Below are 22,264 nucleotides of genomic sequence, written 5' to 3' on the forward strand. Positions count from 1 at the left end.
TGGCAATCTCATTTGTATTTGTCTAATGGAACTTTTGTGTTTCTTACCTTGTCCATGATATCTGCATTTCAAGCGATTCTCGAACCATCTTTTTCCCTCGGAGAGCAATGGGCCATGCTATAAACACTATCAAATTTAAAACAGTCCACCTCAACAATATTGTGTTTACCTACACTTTATATCAGTATATTTCAGTGTGTCAGAAGTTGCTTCAGTGACAGATGAATGACAGTACACAGGCTACACTGTAATGTAAAATTGTTGGGCAAACTTTAAATGGGGTTCATATGATGGCAATTTAAAATTTTTCCTTTCTCTTTGGAATGTTACAAGCTCTTGGTGCATAAAGAAGATTGTAAAAGTGTGCAAAACACTAAAGTCTCAAAACCCAAAGAGGATATTCTTTATAAAAGTTAAACACTCGTTCCACGCCTCCCTGAAAATGGGCTCGTTCTAACCACGCCCCAACATTTCTACGTCAGTATGTGGGATATATTTGCATAATGGCCGCCCAGATGTTCATGACAAAGAAAGAACGGTGTACCTTTTATTCTCGTTGTCAGTATTGTTGTTAGCCACCGCTTGCCTTGTTGTATTAGATGCCTGTTGTGTTTGGTTCGTGAAAGAGAAAACTACTTTGTCACATGCCTGGAGCTGATCAAGTTCAAGATTACAAGATTTTTATTGGTCACATACACAATTATATAGAGCATATATAACCAGCAGTGAAATGTGAAGATAACCAGCAATGAAAATTCCATGATTGGTCACTGAGGAAATACATCAACTTTGCACAGTGGATCACCGGATCGGCTTTCATGTGGATGAAGGCGGGAATAGTCCAGCCCCGGGGTCATCATATGTGGTTATTGCCGCAAGTCTCAATATCAGACACCTCCTTCGTAGAATCTGCCGGAAGGCGTCGTTCTCAAGCTGCCCGCCTCTTCTCTCTCAAGCCGGCCGCAGCTCACTCTAGGCCGCGGTGTGTGATGCTGTTTCATTGAGAAAGCGAAACTACTTTGTTAGGCCTTCCAAAAGAGGACACGACTAGAAATCATGTTTATATCACGTTTATAATGGGTTGTAATGTTTATTTCTCGTCGCTCCTGCCGGATAGGGCATCACAATATGTTAAGGGGTGTAACATTTCCGTCACACACTTGAGGTATTCGGCCCAATCACAACGCACTGGATAAGATGGCCAATTCACAGCTCACCTCGGCTTTGCAGACCAATGAGTCTTGTGAAAATTGGCGGGTTTTCAGAAGGCAGGGCATACAGGGAGAAGAGAAGAGAAGAAATAATGTGTACAGTATGTGGAAAATAATGTGTTATTTGAACTCTTCTAAAATGCATTAAACACATTTCATTACACCAAAATACACAAAAATAATTGTCTTTTTCGCAGCCATTCATATGACCCCTTTAATGGGACAGTAACACAAAAAAGGCAGAATACTGATAACTCAATTTAATGGATCCAAAACAAAAAGTCACAAAGTTGCGTAACTGGATGCTTATACTGTGTTCTTGACTTGGTTTTCTTCATGGGCTTTTTGAAATTTCTGTTAAGGACAATCCATTATGTGTTAAAAAAAGCAAAAAAAAAAAAAAAAAAAATGACCTCAATGATAAAAAAGCTTAACACCTGATAAACGAGCCGGGTCTTGAACATCCCAAAAATATCAATAGCTTATTTTAGACCAAAAAGTTACAGCCTCTTGCCTTTCGACACATGCAGAGAAAGCATGTATTCTCTGGCGAGATATGGAGAAGAACCTTAATGGGATACCTTGAATCCACAGATTGACTGGAAGAGGATTCAATCAACTCATTCTGCAAGAAACATAAGCATGCAAGTTAAAGTACTGTATTGATTGAATTGATAGCTTAATTTTTTTCCATGGGTGAGGGAAAAAGGCTGCATTTACAGCAAAGCTCTTGTGCTGTGCAGAGTGGTTACAGCACCACACCACACACTGAAACTGGTACCAAGTTTTCAAAGGGGTCACATAACTTTCTTGGGGCCATTTTTTTTTTGGGAAACTGATTTCACATACTGTTTTATCATCTTTACCTCTGTCAAAGTTTGACTGATCGTCACCAAAATTGGTTCAAAATCATCACTGTGCCTGGATTGTGCTTTAATGGCTTTATGTTACAATATAGATCTGTCTAAATGTGTTGGAGCTCAGTGATTGGTATCAGTGATACTTCTGATTGATGTTCAACCCATTTAGTGTAGCCTAAAGAATGAACTGAAGGATGTGTTCACAGGTACGTTTCACTTATGTCCCAAATGTCGTAAAGTCTCACTGATACCGAACATGTTTATGTGGCTTTATATGTTGCCTTTTACAACAGATGCCAGTAAAATTCAGAGACTGGCCAGCTATAACACACACGAATCTCCAGCCTTGAACTAGCTGTGCCATTCATATCAACACATATATTCATATCTTCTCATCCAGAAGGTTGGTCCTGCTTTGTCAATAGACAGTATTTTAATTGTGACGATGCAGTTGCATAGAGATAACTGTGGATTATACAAAAGACTTTTAGGAGGTGATGTATTATAATTGGCTCTGATGACATGATTGTAATTACATTGAACATTGTGCTGCACCGACTTGTTTTAATCAAGTATATTGAAACAAGCAGCAGATTGTCTTCATCTTCTTCTTCTTCTTCTTCTTCTTCTTTTTCTTTTTTTTTTTTGTGAGTGTGTTGAATGACATTCCATTCAGAAATGCTAGGAAAAAGAAACAAAATCACAAAACCAGGTTCTAGTTTTATTTGACATGTCACCTAAATATTTGTACAGAGCGCATTTAAATATTCATAAACTTCATTGTACTATGAAGGCTCAATTTTTATTTACTCAAAATCATTGTACCAACATTGATGAATCAAGCTATCATATGTTATATTTATAATTCCAAACACCTTTTAATATGAATTGTAGATTTTAAAGTTTGGTTGTATCCTTAGGGTGCCACTGGCACAGTTCAGGCTCACTTGTTTTTCCAGTGCTTTTCCAAAGTGAACACAGTTCCACACCAGAGATCAGGCTGAATCGCTCTTTTCTTGACAGCAGTGGACTTTAAAGTCTAGTATGGAGGAAATCAGCACCTTTTTCTCATGAGGAAGCTTAGAATATTTTGTAATATTCAGCCCCTTCCCCCTTCACACGTGCGGATTTCAAAAACAAGTTTTAGTTCAAAAAAGTTTAGTTTTGCTATGACTCAAGAGCGGATGTAAAAACAGCCAAAGCGAACATCTTCAAAATTATTATCATATGCTGTATGTATCTTTGTATCAGACAAAGTATCATAGCATTTATTTTGTATGTCTCTTCAGAATCTGTATCGCTTCTGTTAACAGAAAGTGAAGTGAATGCCATTTAAATGCCTTGTCTTTGTATTTTTCTTTATCATTATAAACAGCATTATTTAAATCATCAAATACACCATAATCAGTGTGACACTTAAATGGCGATTAAATTATTCTTTTTCAAGTTTATGCTGTTTGGTCTTTTACATATGTCTGTACCTCTTTGCCAAAACGTTTTAGAATGCAAGCTATTACCTTATTTAGATATTCTGTCATCTACAAGGTTGTGCCAGTGTTCCCTCTACACCCCTCATGTATAGGAATCATCAATCTGAATCCGGGGTTTTGCCACTATACAGTGGATTTATCTTCCCTTCAACGAAGCAGCTAACCTGAGGATATTGTTGTCTCTTTGTCAGGATTCTGAGTTTTTTGTTTTTCGTTAGTTTCAGGTGGTTCAGTAGCAAGAGAAGATGCTGAAGATGTCGTTTCTTACAGCTAGATGAACATATGACCAATGATCGTTTCAAACACTTGAGATGAGAAAGCTTGGAGTTTTATATAGGATATCAAGCGTGTGTGTTCTGAGACGTCATGTGCTAAGAAGATTAAGACAGACAATGACCAACACACTTAACATTAGGCACAGTACAATTTTTAATTGTTCTCATTCAGTAACACTGACAAAAAACTGTAGAAAATCAAATCACAGGGAGTACAACTAAATAAGGTACATAACATAATGAAATCCTAGATTTAACCCTTCTCTCTACTGTGGGATCAAATAAAAAAAGAAAATTAAGGATGGCCAAATATAAATACTAGTTCTTGAAACCCCTTTGACTACAGACACGATCGTGATTCTTTTGAAACCAAACACTTCCTCCCTCAAGCTCAGAGGAGCACATATGAAGTGGTTAAGAGAGAAAAAAAAAAAGATTAGCTTATAATCATATTTAATATATTACTATTAGCCTGAAGTTTTTTTTTCTTTCGGTGTGATTCTGTTATACAGTATGTGACGGGGCTCAAACCTTTGCCACGACCAAATACAAACTGAAACTTGATGTAATGATGCAATTTTCCTAAAAGTGTATGTTATGCACAAATCGGAGACCACAGAGAAATATTTGTGTTGCAATACTTAGTACTGCATACTTAGTTTAAGTATGAGAGTGTGCTTAACCACCAACTACTGTTTTTTTCTATATGATTTTCTAATATTTTTTGAAAAAAAAAAAAAAAAATTCTGTAATCAATTTCATGAAATGTATATAATATTTCTAACAGGCATGTGATTTCACTTATTCAGTTTAACACTTGCAGAATTGTCAGATTGAAGCAATAAAAACAGTTTAGGAACTATCATTTAAAAACCATTAAATGCATCATCTTAACATTCAGAATTAACTGGAAACATCTGTGACTCCTCAAAGTGGACCAAAAATTTTTTTGAATGATATTCCTGAAGTTAGATTGAACTGAAGAAGAGTAACGTCTGTGGACAATGTAAATTCCAATGATTTTGGGAGTACTGGTTGTAAAATCTGCATATATTAATTATGTCGTTATCGCTCATTTTGGGGGTCATACTTGCATCTATCTGACACCTGTAAGGAAAAGAAGGGACCGGAGAAACCATGCCATACTGGAGTCTCACTTATATTGTATAACAGACGACTCTTCCTGGGCAGGATTACAAAACACTAAAATTCCAGAAAATTTAATTCTTTCAATGCTCTCTGATGCCTTGAGGAAGTGAAGTGTTATCTTTCAAAAGAGGTCCAGAAATTGTGTCTTTATAGTCAAAGCGTTGTTTCAAGACACAGAATACTTTTGCTTATTACGCATTTTGTGACATCATACAGAGAATTTGGCTTCAGCAGAATTTTATATTCTTAGCCTTTCCTGGCTTAATTTGATAGTGCTGTTTAAATGATGACAGGGAAACAGAGGTAAAGAGAGTAAAAGGGAACTGGAGTAGGAAAAGACCACCAGCCTGAACTCGAGATAAGCAGAGGCAGAAGAAGAGGAACCAAACACATGTTTGTTTGAGAGTATGCACAAGCAGCAGGTTTCCAAAAAAAAACCTTTTTTTTTTTTCCCAGATGCAACAGCTTCTTCCAAAACCCTAAACTATATATCTTGCAAAAAAATGCTCGGTGGATAAAAAAAAAGGTTAAATGAGGACCTGAAGAGTGAAATGACAAAGAAAAACAGCAGTCTCATGAAACATTTCAAATTAACAGTACAATGTTGTCAATTAAGTGGATATTTTGCCTTGAAGTGCTGCAAAATGTGAAAGGACGCAAAGTAATATTTTGTAGGAATGTATGCCAAGCAGGTTTTCAAACAAGCTAGTTCCTTATGAATGGGGGAGGAGTGTTATGAAGTCTCTCCTCCATGACTCCATTCAAATAAGTAAAGTATATAAAATATAAGTGATGTATTCTAAATAACATGCCTTCAGTTAGTAATTGACAAGCAAATGTCTCTCATTGAAGCAGTGATGGCATCATTGCAAAAAAAAGCTTGTAAACAACCGACGTCGCGTGGACAGAAGACAAGCATTTATTGGATAATGAGTGATTATGAAAGGACTGAAAAAATGGGCATTTGTTCTCCGTGCTCGTGTTAATTTTTCTAAGGTGGAGGCTCGAAAATACCCACACTCATTACTAGGCAAGGTTTAAAAAGGGGCAACTCATCATCTCTCGATGCTGTTGTTATGGCTGTTGAGTGCGACTGACTTTTATGCACCTTAGCCTCTCGATGTTGTCCTAACTCGGAACAACGGAAGCAGATTCAGAAGCCGACAGAAAAAGGGACAAGCGTATTCTCAGGTATTTGGGTCCATAGCAGTTGAACATGACAAGTTTAGGTGACCACAAAACATTCTTCATTTCTCTTTAAGGGTTTTTGTTATTTTTTTCTTACAAACTGTCATTTACTCTTTTATAATTTGAAAATTAAACTTGTTGTTCTGGTTGGCTGTTTGACTTTTTTCAGCATCGTCTCTTCTGGCACTTAGATCTAGAGAATGTAGAGAATATTGCTGAGGGAGGATTCGGATCTGCTGATCAGATGTATGCTGCTGCATCATTGTTAGAAGCTCTTCTTCTAAATTTTACTGCTCTAGGGACCACAGTACAGCTTGTGTTCGTAGTGTGAATATTACAGGACATGAATACGTGAATGATGAATCATTATGATTCTCTGTTGCTGCAGGATCACAGAGCAGCTGCTGCAAAGAAAGATTTTATCCACTGGAATATGGCACTGAATTGAAGTTATGATGATCAATAGATGGCTTGGTTGCGTTTACAGGGAACAACTGGCACCATCTGGTGACGACAACATATCCTAAAACGAAGGAAAATCAACTAACCTCCAAACTGATTTTTAGACAATGATTGCGCTCTTCAGGAAGGTGAAATTGTGATACGCCACAGCACCAGAGAGATAACATTTGAACAAGGAATCATTCAACTTGCCATTTCGGTGTACTACCAACGCTTAAATTGCGTACACATTATACCGCAATTGAAGATGGCCGGGTGCCTGTTCGTACGTATGGTAATTGCATAACTTTCGACACAAACCAGGATGTTAAGCACACCTTGGTATTGGTCACTTCACTTTTTGTTAAGCGATATGCGATTTACAAGCTATTATGACTCGACCCTGGAAAACACAAAAAGAAATGCAAGACGAAAACGTTATAGTGGTACTACGCAGTGAGAATTTTTGCAAAATGTCTACAGCAAATAACGGTTCGTTTCGGTCTCATGTACATTGCATCGTCTCTTGAACCGTAAAGCGGGCACAAGATTTTGGAAATAAATCTTTTGTTTTGAAATCAAATAAACTTGTGAACGGTGCTGACTGTGATAAAAATTTGACTCAAAGTATCCTGACCAGAAAGAGGGTGCTGATTCCATCCATATGAGAAGTTTTAAGTCACTTGCTGTCAAGAGCAAGAAAGAATATCATAAAAGTCTCTGGTGATGTGATACTCGTGTACAGGTTGAAAAGCTCGGGAAAATAGAAGTGCCCTGGAACTGTGCAAGATGGCTTTCAAGAAAAGCCAACTAAGCTCCCTAAAAATACATCCAACGTGTATAAACCACCTGTCTCGCATTTTGCAGATGCTTCTATACGAAAAGCTTAATGGCCAGTCAAACTGGCTTTTCGGATACAAACAGATTCGAGTTTATACTAGGTCCGACCATTGTGGTTGTCTACGAGACAGGGAAATCAGTCATGCTAACGAAGACATAACAGACTCAAATCCCAAGATGGAGAAGAGAAAACTCACACGGCCTCATATGTCGGTAAGTGTCAGAAAAAGACACACGGCGCTGCCTGTGTCTGCTGTGAAGATTTGAGGCGTACCGCAGTACGCATACTTCAAAAATGTAATGTTGAGGGTTTTTTTAAAATTTAGCCTTCCTTTGCATGATTTCCGATAGATAGTAAACATACTCGTTCGCCATAGTTTACTTAGTCGCTTTTTATCACTATTAATTTTTACTGTACGGTAAGTTTATGATCCAGTTTTGTCTCCAAAGTAAGTTACAGAGATGGGCAAAAATGTCTTCATTTAAGCTCGATACCATCACACGGTATATTGTTGTGAAGTAGTTATTTTCCAGTGCCTGTCGCTTTGCTATAATATGGGTTGAATTTGTGCTAGGTCAGCATGAAGTATATCTTCAAGGAAACTTGTTAGTAAATCAGCTTATTTTTTGCTTTTAAATTGTTTTTGGATAATCAGGACTAAATGCAGTGTTAAAATGGTTTTGAAATCAGACAAATCATATTTCTCTGATTGAATTCTCTTCAGTTCTAGACGGCTAACATAAACGTTTTGTCGTCACCCGCGACTGTAACTATATAGGTACAGAGTCGATGCAGTCTTGTGAATTTTTGGTTGAACGTGCTGAAGACGATATTTCTAAAGATAGTTGAGCATTATACATTGTTGTTTGGGGGAAAATGAACTCTGCGTGGCTCTTTGGATTTCCTTGAAACTTGAATTTGAAACTGAGAATTGCTAAATTACTGATTCAACCTTCCCTTGTATTGTGGAAAAGTTCTGAAGGGGGAAGGGACAGGTTCTTCAGTTCGGAATTGTGTATTGTCTGGACCCTAAATGAATGTGCAGGGTGGAGAGTAATTATATCTGCCCTCAAGAAGATGAGGAAATTAATCTCACTCTTGCCCCCCCCCCCCCCCCCCCCCCCTTTCGTGGTGACTACCTAGAAATAAGATGAGCCCAATTTATAACATCTTTCATGCTAGCATCCAAATACGTAGATCCACGGGGAGAGTATGAGGGGTTGGAGTCTTGTGCTTGGACAGTTAAATTACAGGTTTATCACGCAACTGGCAGAAGCCATTATAACCAATTTCCAAAATTAAACTTTTACATTGAACCTCTTTAAATTGTCCGTTGTAAACGAATACTGAAATCTCCTGGGAGGATACTACCCTTGTCACTAAGAGGCAGCTTCTGAGGGACTTGAGCAGCAAAAATGTTAAGATTTCTAATGTCTCCAAGATTATGTACTCAGATAGCAAATGGAGGGGAGTCAAGAACTGAGAAACTTCTCTTGTTAAGCATTTAGATGGGTATGTTACTGGGATTTCTTCCCCCAAAAAAAGGTTGATGCACAAAAATTCTGCAAGACAGTGAAGTAAAAATAAATAAGATTATTTTAAGAAAAGTATCAAGTTTTAAATGTCAGTGAAATACAGAAGCCTTGCGATTATTTAAAGCTGGATTATCAGCCCTACAGGGAAACCACTTGTTATTTAAAAATAGATTAGCACTGAGTGCAGTGGTCACATCCAGACTGCAAAGATGTCAGAAAAATCTAAGTATACTGACTGGATAATGGCTATGGAGGTAGGAGGTCCCTGGAAGAGGAATGAAAATATATAACAGTGCCCTGAAAATGTGTATAAACTGAGATATGAATGGCAAACTTTTGTGAATGTGCATGAGGATCCTTTATAAGGGACCATTTACGTCAAAAATGAAACATGTGATACATCTTAAATTGAGAATTGTGATACGCTGTTTGAGAGCGTCAACAAAAGCAATCGCTTGCTGTTACCTTTGGTATCTTTTGCCATTATGTTTGGCAGTGAAATCCATCTGACATGGACCCAGTATAAATGATTGCTGTCTGAATCACTCATATCAAATATTGTTTTATGGGGGAGCAGTTTTAAAGCATGTGACTGCCTTTGGTGGACGTTCCTTCCCTGTAATAATGCAGCATAATATGTTAGAATTCCCTCAACCATAACCCATAAAAAACTTATTTTTAAGATTTCCAGTTATTAGTTTGAATTTTGGCAGTGAACCAAACCAAATAGTGACTGTTAATGAAAATATAAACAAATTTATCAGAGACCGTGATGATGATTAATACTTAAAAATAGCAACTTGAATTAATGTTTCTTTGTTGCTAACGGTTAAATTATGGAGTGACGCCCAAACAGTAGATCGACCGGTTGATCATGGTAATCTTTGATCACTTTCCTTAATGAGCAAAACATTTTAGATGATCAGATGCATCACAATTATCACATCAGCTATTTATCGAATGATCAAAACAAATTAAAAACATTTTTGTGATACAGCTTGGCAATATTGCAGAAGTGGTATCGCCACTAATCGGTCAAAACATTTCATAGAACCACTGTACTAAGTGAAAACTTATTTCTGATCCAAATAGAAAATAGTTGTTTCCTTCGCAGTATCATCCTGGATGGTGTGTATACATACTAGATTTCTTATGTGGAGGGAGCGGAAGGCTTTCGAGTGAAAAGGGGGTGAGCGATTTAGTGCACTACTTCCCCCGCCCGTCAGCGGCGGACCGGGCCCGGGCGCGCGTATCAGAACGCACTAGAACCGAAAACGAATTGGCTAACTAAACATAGAGGCACACTGTCAGAGGGCAGACCCCGGGCCTCACTACCCTAGACGGCAAGCACCTGAAATGGGCCCGGCCGAGATAGAGTACGGAGGCCGCACCCCCCCGCAACACAGATGAAACATTACTCTGATGATGGGTCCATTTCTTACTACACACGCACATGCACACACACCAGACAGAAAATACACATAAAGAATATTTGAAATATAAAATTCCTCATCTCTTGGTTTGAAGAATTGTTGTTGTTTATCTGTGAGCGACTGACTTTTCTGATCGTCTCTCCATCGTGGCTCCTGGAAAATAGCCAAAGGAAAACAGAGAATCTGACAAAAATATCCTCAGGTAAGTTCTGTGTTAAATAAAAAGCTCTGCATATCAGTGAACATCATTATTTGATGAAAGTCATTATTTGATATGAATTTGCTATCCAACAGAAAATACTATACATTTAAAAGTGTATTATGTCAGAAGTGGTGCACACAGGTTTAGTGTACATATTCCTATTGGAGTCATATATTCTTTGTAAAATGCTGTTGTGTTTCTTGTCTTCCAGCATCTTCTCTTCACTAGATCTAGAGAATCTGAGGGATTTGACTGAATCAAGATGCTGCTGATCATTGAAGCTCTTCTTCTCATTTTAGGACAGGTAAGCTTGTGTTCTAGTATGAATATTACAGACATGAATACTGATGATTGATCATTATGATTGATTTCTGTATAATGTGTCATGTTTTACTAAATGTAACATTTGATTTACTTTATATTAGGTTTTGGCCTGTTTATAGCTATTCTGGGCTTGTCTGCTTTCCTGTGCATAATAGGCTAGCCTATATTTTATTAATAAACTGTGTACCATATTTTGGTTTTAGCCTATAATGTCTTTGTCCATTAGCTTCAATTAAGCATTTTCTATAGCCTAACGGTTTTAAATGGTTAATTTCAATCTGTATTGCATCTCTATCATTCATAGAGTCAGAATGGCTCAAAGTACAACTGATCTGAAGCATGTGAAGCTTTGTTACACATCTAACCAGAAGCCCAGAGTTTGTCCAGCGTGAAACCACACATAGACCTTCACAAGAGTTGCAATATGATGAGCTCAACTGTTTGTTTAACACACTTCAACTGTTATATCTCACAACACGCACACACATTATGAGTGGGACTGTATAAAAGAGCAACTTTCCCATCTCTTGGGTTGAAGAGTCGTTGTAGTCTGACTGTGACTTTTCTGATCTTCTAATCTCACTGTTGCTCCCCAACTCCAGAAAAATACTGAAAACCGAATCTGACAAAAAGAGACAACAGTATTCTCAAGGTAAGTTTGGGCTTAAAGTAAAAGTCAATATAATGCTTCCATCAGTGAAGTTCACAGGTTTAATTGCACTGTGCTTGTTTATAGGTTGTTTTCAGCATCTGCTCTTCACTAGATCTAGAGAATCTGAGGGATTCGACTGAATCAAGATGCTGCTGATCATTGAAGCTCTTCTTCTCATTTTAGCTGCTCTAGGACAGGTAAGTTTGTATTCTAGTGTGAATATTACAGACATGAATACTGATGATTGATCATTATGATTCCTGTTGCTGCAGGATCACAGAGCAGCTGCTGCTGCAAGAAAGATATATACATTGGATATGGCACCAAATTCTGTTGATGACCAGTATGACGGCTGCGAAGAGAAAATAGCAGACTTGGTGAAAACAAAATATCTGAAGATGGAAATGTGTAAATCTACTGAATTTAACAAAACTTGGCATGATGGTCAAAATAAAGCCAAGAATCCAGAGGATAATTTAAAACAGATTCATTCAGTTGCCATTTACGTTTACACTAACAATAATTCTGTTGTATATCGTGATTTCAACAATGCTGTCCGTAGTGAGAAACAAAAATACAAAGACGAGACATTCTCATGGTATTCACTTCACTTTTTGTTAACAAATGCAACAAAGATTCTGAAGAAAACACAAACTAAATGCTATTCAACGTATCGCGGTACTACAGTTGAATTTGCTAATGATGTTGTGAACAAAGAGATTCGTTTCGGCTCATTTACATCCTCCTCTTTTGATCAAGCAGTAGCAAGTGGTTTCGGACCTAGATCTTGTTTTGAAATTGAAACTTGTGAAGGTGTTTCTGTGATAAAATACTCTAAGTATCCTGACCAGAAAGAGGTGCTGATTCCTCCGTATGAGAAGTTTAAAGTCACCGATGTCAAGAAGAAAGGGCAGAAAGGTGCCTGGTGTGACACTGTGTTCATTCTGAAAAGCACTGGAACAGTGAGTTACCTGAACTGTGGTGTTGATGCAAAACTAGTTCAAGACAGGGCCAGACTTTAAGTCTTCATTCAGCGTGTTTCTTCAAAGTGAAAGCTTTATTATAATATATGATTGTTTGATTCATTCTGAAAATAATAATTATAATAATAATCTTCACAAGCTTTTAAGTAAATCAGCAATGACACTTTGCACTGCCGTAAAAGTTAGCAATCATCTAATGTTTCTGCTTTGTCTTATTTTGATCAAGTTTAACATGTAACTCTGTAAGCTGTGCATGGGGAATCTGAGTAGGCAAAAAAAAAAAAAAGTTTCAAATAATATTAAAACACTCTAAAACACACTCTATTCTCTATGTAATTCTTGTTATAAAACTTTATCATATTTTCATAAGGAGCCTAAACAATGATAATGGGTCTCTTCAAACTTATATACTGTATATATTTACAATGATATATTTGTCTTTTTTAACAAATGATCAGTAAAATGAGATGCTTCAGAAAATGATCAACCTTAATATTATGTAAGCTGTTTAATTTTCTATTCATTTATGTGAGGTTTGCAAATTCTGCAACACTTTTACTATTAACACTTTTTTTTTTACTGCTGTCTGTGAAAAAAAAACCTCTTGGCACAACTTTAAAGTTTGTGTTTGGTTACAGCATCACCCACTGGTCAAAGTGTATATATGACTTCAGACATTAAAAGTGATAGTTCACCCAAAAATTAAAACTCTGTAATTTACTGTCATTTATGAATTTCTATCTTCTATTGAACACAAAAAAGATATTTCAAAGAATGTGGGTAACTAAATGGTTAGTGGTAGCCATTAACTTTCATAGTATGGAAAATAATTTTCATTTTTGGGTGAACTATCCCTTTAACTTAACCATGGCCTAAAGCAGGGGTGTCAAACTCAGTTCCTGGAGGGCTGGAGCCCTGCAGAGTTTAGTTCCAACCTGGTCCAACACAGAAACCATATAGTTTTCAAATAAGTCTGAAGGACTTGATTATCTGGATAAGGTGCGTCTAATTATAGGGTTGAATCTAAACTTTGCAGTGATGTGGCCCTCCAGGAACTGAGTTTGACACCCCTGGCCTAAAGATATGTCTTTTTTTTTTTTTTTTTTTTTTTTTTAAATCAGCAGGTTTTGATTTTAAACACCGCATATATTTAAAACCACAAATACTTATGCTTTTGTCCAATAAAGAAAGGTGGATTCATGATCTTATAGCACACATAGTTTTCTTTATATTTAATTTGCTTAATTCAGAATCTATATCGCATCAGTAACTTCAATAGAGCCAAAACTGCTCGAATTACAACTACAACTACTAACAAGGAATGTAAAGGTTGTTTTGACATGTCTACCCTTATGAAAAAGAAGTTTATTCAAGTGTGCTGTTAGTATACTTCTTTTAAACTAAAAATAGGAAAGTATGCTTTAGGTTTACTTTTTATGTACTTCTCAGAAATGGGCTTTATGTACTTCTCAGAAATATACTTAAAATGACATTTAAGTATACTTGACTTATACTTACAAAAAGTCTAAATATACTTGAACTTTACTTAAGTATACTTAATAAAATAAACTTGAAGTATACTACTTTTTGGTAAGGGTAGCCATGAACTCAGAGTTGGTCTATTGTGAAACCACACACAGACCTTCACAAGTGTTGCATTATGATGAGCTCAACAGTTTTGTTCAGCTAAAAGCATCAATATCACACTTCACAGATCACACTTCAGCTCAGAACACACACACATTATTAGCAAAATAAAAAGACAACTTTAAGAAAATAGCAATTGTAATATATCAAAGTTCAGTGAAAGAATACAGAAAGTGAGAACTATAGTTTTGGGAAACACCGGCTCAGTGAACTATTCGACTTGGGCCACAATTGGCTAACAGTGAAACACACCCCTGTCTGAAATCCTGAAGAGTTTGATTGGCTGGTTCAGGTGTGTTTGTTTAGGGCTGGAGCTGAGCTCTACTGGACAGTGGGTCAGTTTTTAAGACAGTATTGGAATTTCCAATTTTCAATGAAAAGTATCTAAAACATGCCCAAAAAAGTCATTAAATGTTGTTAGAGGATGCCATGCACTGTATTTTAATAACATATAGGTGAATGTCAATACATTTATGCATTTAGCAGATGCTTTTATCCAAAGCAACTTACAATGCATTCAAGCTAACATTTTTATTTTTATACCTAACATGTGTTTCCTGGGGATCAAACCCACAACCTTCTGCGCTGCTAATGCAATGCTCTACCACTGAGCCACAGGAACACCCAAATAAACCTTATTTACATATTTTCTGACCTAGTTTTAACCAGCAATCTAAAAATTCACTTTATTTGTTGCTAATCACTTTCCAAAGAGGGAAAAAAAATCACTGTTTATTCACAAAGTCACTAAATTGCCAGCACTGGTTGATAACTTCTGTTTTAAGTGTTTTCACATGTTTTGCAGGACATTCATGGTCTTATACAAAATCTTCAAATATTATTTGTAAGGCCTTTTTTTGAGATGGAGACAGTAGAGATGAAACAGGAAATGACAGGGCATAAGAGATGGAGGCTGGGACTGGGAATAATTTTTTTATTTATTTTGCTTAGTTCTGATAATGCCTGATAACTTTCATAGAGTCAGAATTGCTTGACGTGTAAAGGTTTTTATTATATATATTTTTTTTTAGCCTTTGTTAGTCCAGTGTGAAACCACATGCAGAGCTTCACAAGTGTTGCACTAGATGCACTCAACGGTTTAGCTGAGCTGAATGCAACAAGATCACACTTCAGCTGTTATATTTCAGAAAACACACACACATTATTAGCAATATAAAAAGCAACTTCAGCCTCGACATCTGTTTGTTTGAAGAATGGTTGTTGTCTGGCTGAGAGCAAATGACTTTTCTGATGTTCTCTTTATTGCTCTTGAGCTCCTGAAAAATAGCAAAAAGGAAACTCAGAATCTGACAAAACATACAACAGTATTTTTAGGTAAGTTTGTATGGCAAGCCGTTTTGACTTTTTTAAATTCTCAGGATATTAATTCTTGATATCAACAATTCAGTTTTCACTAGTTAAAATGTTTATTCTTGATATCAGGAACTTGATTTCTACAGGTCCTTCTCAAAAAATTAGCATATTGTGATAAAAGTTCATTATTTTCCATAATGTAATGATAAAAATTAAACTTTCATATATTTTAGATTCATTGCGCACCAACTGAAATATTTCAGGTCTTTTATTGTTTTAATACTGATGATTTTGGCATACAGCTCATGAAAACCCAAAATTCCTATCTCAAAAAATTAGCATATCATGAAAAGGTTCTCTAAACGAGCTATTAACCTAATCATCTGAATCAACTAATTAACTCTAAACACCTGCAAAAGATTCCTGAGGCTTTTAAAAACTCCCAGCCTGGTTCATTACTCAAAACCGCAATCATGGGTAAGACTGCCGACCTGACTGCTGTCCAGAAGGCCATCATTGACACCCTCAAGAGAGAGGGTAAGACATAGAAAGAAATTTCTGAACAAATAGGCTGTTCCCAGAGTGCTGTATCAAGGCACCTCAGTGGGAAGTCTGTGGGAAGGAAAAAGTGTGGCAAAAAAACGCTGCACAACGAGAAGAGGTGACCGGACCCTGAGGAAGATTGTGGAGAAGGACCGATTCCAGACCTTGGGGGACCTGCGGAAGCAGTGGACTGAGTCTGGAGTAGAAACATCCAGAGCCACCGTGCACAGGCGTGTGCTTTTGAACCAGAAAAACAGCGGCAGAAGCGCCTGACCTGGGCTACAGAGAAGCAGCACTGGACTGTTGCTCAGTGGTCCAAAGTACTTTTTTCGGATGAAAGCAAATTTTGCATGTCATTCGGAAATCAAGGTGCCAGAGTCTGGAGGAAGACTGGGGAGAAGGAAATGCCAAAATGCCTGAAGTCCAGTGTCAGGTACCCACAGTCAGTGATGGTCTGGGGTGCCATGTCAGCTGCTGGTGTTGGTCCACTGTGTTTTATCAAGGGCAGGGTCAATGCAGGTAGCTATCAGGAGATTTTGGAGCACTTCATGCTTCCATCTGCTGAAAAGCTTTATGGAGATGAAGATTTCGTTTTTCAGCACGACCTGGCACCTGCTCACAGTGCCAAAAACCACTGATAAATGGTTTACTGACCATGGTATTACTGTGCTCAATTGGCCTGCCAACTCTCCTGACCTGAACCCCATAGAGAATCTGTGGGATATTGTGAAGAGAAAGTTGAGAGACGCAAGACCCAACACTCTGGATGAGCTTAAGGCCGCTATCGAAGCATCCTGGGCCTCCATAACTCCTCAGCAGTGCCACAGGCTGATTGCCTCCATGCCACGCCGCACTGAAGCAGTCATTTCTGCAAAAGGATTCCCGACCAAGTATTGAGTGCATAACTGAACATAATTATTTGAAGGTTGACTTTTTTGTATTAAAAACACTTTTCTTTTATTGGTCGGATGAAATATGCTAATTTTTTGAGATAGGAATTTTGGGTTTTCATGAGCTGTATGTCAAAATCATCAGTATTTAAAACAATAAAAGACCTGAAATATTTCAGTTGGTGTGCAATGAATCTAAAATATATGAAAGTTTAATTTTTATCATTACATTATGGAAAATAATGAACTTTTATCACAATATGCTAATTTTTTGAGAAGGACCTGTACTAGTAACAATTGCTATTTTTGATATCAACAATTACATTTTCACTAGTTAAAATGCTAATTATTGATATCAGGAATTATATTTCAACTAGTAAAAATGATAATTCTTGATATCTGCAATTGTATTTTTACTAATTAAATGTCACCATAGACTGCCATTCAAATTTAATTGTTGATATCAAGAAATGATTTCTTACTAGTTGAAATTCCGATTTCACATATCACATATCACATGGTTACTAGTACATTCTTGATATCAACATTTTAATTCTTGATATCAACGATTTAATTCTTGATATCAACAATTTAATTGTCACTAGTGACAATGTTCATTTCTGATATCATGAATGTGATTGTTACTAGTAAGAAAGCCATTTTAGATATCAGAAATTATATTGATATCAGAAATGCATTTTCAGATATCAGAAATAACAAATGTAACATGTTGAAAAACATTTACTGATATCAAGAATTAACATTTCAACTAGTAACAACTGAATTCTTGATATCAAGAATTCACATTTTTACTAGTAACAAAGTAATTATTGATATCATCAAAGGCCGTTGATATCTGAAATTGCCCTTGCAACTAGTGAAAATTGAATTACTGATATCTTAAATAACATTTTAACTAGTAAAAATACTTTTACAGATATGTAGAAACGGCATTTTTCCCACAAACCTCCTTTTAGCGTCAGCATTGGCCAAAGATGGCAGAAGAACGTCCATGCACAGAAACGGCGCCTCCTTTATTTATTTGTTTTGTCAGTGAAACTTGAAAATTATATTATGGCTGGATTCGTTTTCTTTTCTTTTCTTTTTTTTTTTTTTTTTTTGTTAATTGTAAAAAAACTAAATTTATGCTGTTTCTTTTTATTGGCCACCAAGTCCTTCGGATAATTAAAGGAAAAATGAACAATGCATTAATTTAGTTTTAAAAATAATTTCATGTCGTTTTTCCAGGTTTTTTTTTTTTTTTTTTTTTGGTTTTATTACACTTTCTTCTAATACATCAAATAAAAAAATACAACCAAAAGGAAAAATATAACAGGTAATAATGTGCCATACAAACATTTTACTGGACTTTTTTTTTAATATATATATTGTTGGCTACATGAATGAGTCGTGTCCTAATAGGCATTATTTTTATATAACATGTTGTCCAGTTCTTGAAGCATCGGTGGTCAAGATGAATGATAAAGTCTATTGAGCGTCTTTCTCATGTCTGTCTCAGCCATTTCAATGTTAACACTCTTGGGCATGGAGTTCACCAGAGCTTCACAGGTTGCCACTGGAGTCCTCTTCCAGATGTTAGATACCTTGCGCTCCTCCATCTTCCATTTGAGGATGCTCATGCTTGACCAATCCATCACCTTTACCCTCAGCTTCTTTAGCAAGCCAGTGGTTGTCTTGAATGTGTGTTTGGGGTCGTTATCATGTTGGAATACTTCCCTGGCTGCGGCCCAGTCTCCAAAGGGAGGGGATCATGCTCTGCTTCAGTATTTCACAGTACATGTTGGCATTCATGGTTCCCTCAATGAACCTGATCTCCCCAGTGCCAGCAGCACTCATGCAGTCCCAGACCATGACACTCCCACCACCATGCTTGACTGTAGGCAAGACACACTTGTTTTTGTACTCCTCACCTGGTTGCCTCCACACACGCTTGACACCATCTGAACCAAATAAGTTTATCTTGGTCTCATCAGACCACAGGACATGATTCCAGTAATCCATGTCCTTAGTCTTTTTGTCTCCAGCAAACTGTTTGCGGGCTTTCTTGTGCATCATCTTTAGAAGAGGCTTCCTTCTGGGACGACAGCCATGCAGACCAATTTGATGCAGTGTGCGGCTTGTGGTCTGAGCACTTACAGGCTGACCCCCCATCTCTTCAACCTCTGCAGCAATGCTGGCAGCACTCATACGTCTATTTCCCAAACACAACATCTGGATATGACGCTGAGTACGTGCACTCAACCTCTTTGGTCGATCATGGCGAGGCCTGTTCTGAGTGGAACCTGTCCTGTTAAACCGCTGTATGGTCTGGGCCACCTTGTTGCAGCTCAGTTTCAGGGTCTTGGCAATCTTCTTATAGCCTATGCCATCTTTAGAGCAACAATTATTTTTTTCAGATCCTCAGAGAGTTCTTTGCCATGAGGTGCCATGTTGAACTTCCAGTGACCAGTATGAGAGAGTGAGAGTGATAACACCAAATTTAACACACCTGCTCCCCATTCACACCTGAGACCCTGTAACAGTAATGAGTCAAATGACACCAGGGAGAGAAAATGGCTAATTGGGCCCAATTTTGACATTTTCATTTAGGGATGCACTCACTTTTGTGGCCAGCGCTTTAGACATTAATGGCTATGTGTTGAGATATTTTGAGGAGACAGCAAATTTACACTGTTATACAAGCTGTACACTCAATACTTTACAGTGTAGCAAAGTGTCATTTCTTCAGTGTTGTCACATGAAAAAGATATAATAAAATATTTACAAAAATGTGAGGGGTGTACTCACTTCTGTGAGATACTGTATGCTACTGTATATTTAATCAAGTTTGTTTTATTGGGATAAATGATCTACAAGCATTTCTCATATTTCTATGCACACTAATAATATTAAACTACTGTCGCTACACTACGGTTCTACACATTTATTGCATTTATTTTCAATAAAACTGAAAAAGGCTTAAAAGAATCCTTATAATGTGGCTCCCTCTAGTGGATAAAATTAATATCACAGCCTTCATCTTCCAGTTGAAATGGCTGATAGCTTAAAATTTGATTTTGGCAGGGGCTATTTGAATACAATGAATTATATTTTTACTAGTTACTAGAAATTATTTTTACTAGTAAAAATGTGAATTCTTGATATCAAGAATTCATTGTCACTAGTTGAAATGTTAATTCTTGATATCAGCAATTTAATTGTCACTAGTGACAATGTTCATTTCTGATATCTGAAAATGTATTTCTGATATCAACAATTGGGAGGCTAATTTCTGATATCTAAAGTGGCTTTCTTACTAGTAACAATCACATTCATGATATCAGAAATAAACATTGTCACTAGTGACAATTAAATCATTGATATCAAGAATTAATTTGTTGATATCAAGAATAGACGTCTGTACTAGTAACCATGTGATTACTGATATCAAAAATAAAGGTTTTTAGTAAGAATTGTATTTCTGATATGTGAAACTGGAATTCCAACTAGTAAGAAATCAATTCTTGATATCAACAATTACATTTGAATGGCAGTCTATGGTGACATTTAACTAGTGAAAATAAAATTGCTGATATCAAAAATAGCAATTGTTACTAGTAGAAATCTAATTCCTGATATCAACAATAAACATTTTAACTAGTGAAAACTGAATTGTTGATATCAAGAATTCATATCCTGAGAATGAATAAAAGTCAAAACAGCATGCCATAAGTTTGGGGGTAAAGTGCAAGGTCAAGGTCATTGGGCAAATCTATGTGTATGTTCATACCGAAGTGATATACATATTAAGTATTTGTTAATCCCTTTGTCTCTAGTTGTCTTTCAGCATCTGCTCTTCACTAGATCTACTAGAGAATCTGAGGGATTTGAAGCTCTTCTTCTCATTTTAGCTGCTCTAGGACAGGTAAGCTTGTGTTCTAGTGTGAATATTACAGACATGAATACTGATGATTGATCGTTATGATTCCTGTTGTTGCAGGATCACAGAACCACTGCTGAAGGACAGATATTTCCACTGGATATGGCACTGAATTCAGTTGATGACCAATTTAAGGGCTGCAGAGAGAAAATGGCAAATCGTGTGAGGACTAAATATCTGAAGAAGGAACTCAGCAACAATTTTAGAAATGCTTGGAAACATACTGAAAAGAATGTTACCCGTAATTGGATTATTTTCAGCAAATTTAAAAAAACAAACAAAAAACAAAACAAAATTGCTATCTGGGTGTACACTGACCCAAATTCTAAAATATATGTTCAGTTCAACAATGACACTCCTAATGGCAAAACAAACTACACAGTCATGACATACAAATGGTATTCACTTCACTTTCTGTAAACAGATGCGATACAGATTCTGAAGAAACAACAAAATAAATGCTATGATACTTATCGTGGTACAAATGTTACATTTAATGGGCGTGTTTTTACAGGCATTCGTTTTGGCTCATTTACATCCTCCTCTGTTTTTGTCAGGGCACATAGTTTTGCAAATGTATCTTGTTTTGAAATCCGCACTTGTGAAGGTGCTAATATTACAAAATATTCTAGGGTTCCTTTTGAGGGAGAGGTGCTGATTCCTCCATACGAGATGTTTAATGTCACTGCTGTCAAAACAAAAACAGATCAGAAAAATCTCAGGTGTCAGACTATGTTTGTGTTGAACAGCACTGGAATAAAAAGTGACATGAACTGTGCTCTATTCAAGAAACCATCCAAGACCATAACAAAGTACTATAATATGCACTGAATGAAGTGATTTGAATTTACTTGATATGTACATCAGTTAAGGACAATAAATAAATAAATAACAAAATGTTTATTAGCAGCATAAACACAAATAACATGGAAGCAGCAATTACGGGACCAAGCACTCCAGAGGCAAGTTGAGGAGCTAAGCATGGCATGGAGCATCAGGCCAAATGCAACAATGAGCAATAAAAGCAATTTTAGGATGATTGAAATCGTAATGGTGGAAAAATCATAAATACAACCTCTAGTAGCGTGATTTATTGGCTTATCAAGTGTGACCAATAGGTGGTGCTGTTATCAAATCGATGTGGTGTGTTCTGTGTGAGTTGACAATGACACACAAAGTTTAGTGTCAATATGCCAAAGCACTGCAGAGATACAGGTACAAGTGCCATTTTGGCATCATGCCTCAAATTCGTTGCTGTAGTATGCGAAAACGGTTTTGTCTATCAACACAAAATTCATAACTTTTAGTCAGCACAGTCTGAAGATCATCTTGCTCGATTTTGGTGA

General features: G+C 36.8%; 1 protein-coding gene and 1 pseudogene across 1 annotated transcript; both read left to right on the forward strand.

Annotated features, from left to right (window-relative positions):
- Nucleotides 1–11,200: 11,200 nt before the first annotated feature.
- LOC109053825 (ecto-ADP-ribosyltransferase 5-like) lies at nt 11,201–12,903 on the forward strand. Its single transcript, XM_019071130.2, has 3 exons — nt 11,201–11,601; nt 11,686–11,798; nt 11,874–12,903. Exons 2-3 carry the CDS (start codon nt 11,748–11,750, stop codon nt 12,621–12,623), a joined length of 801 nt encoding a protein of 266 aa, XP_018926675.1. The 5' UTR covers nt 11,201–11,601; nt 11,686–11,747; the 3' UTR covers nt 12,624–12,903.
- A 6,352-nt stretch (nt 12,904–19,255) lies between these two features.
- LOC109053837 lies at nt 19,256–21,749 on the forward strand (annotated as a pseudogene).
- Nucleotides 21,750–22,264: the final 515 nt, after the last annotated feature.

Source organism: Cyprinus carpio, chromosome A3 (assembly GCF_018340385.1).
Source record: "Cyprinus carpio isolate SPL01 chromosome A3, ASM1834038v1, whole genome shotgun sequence".
In the NCBI taxonomy this organism is placed as follows: Eukaryota; Metazoa; Chordata; class Actinopteri; order Cypriniformes; family Cyprinidae; genus Cyprinus; species Cyprinus carpio.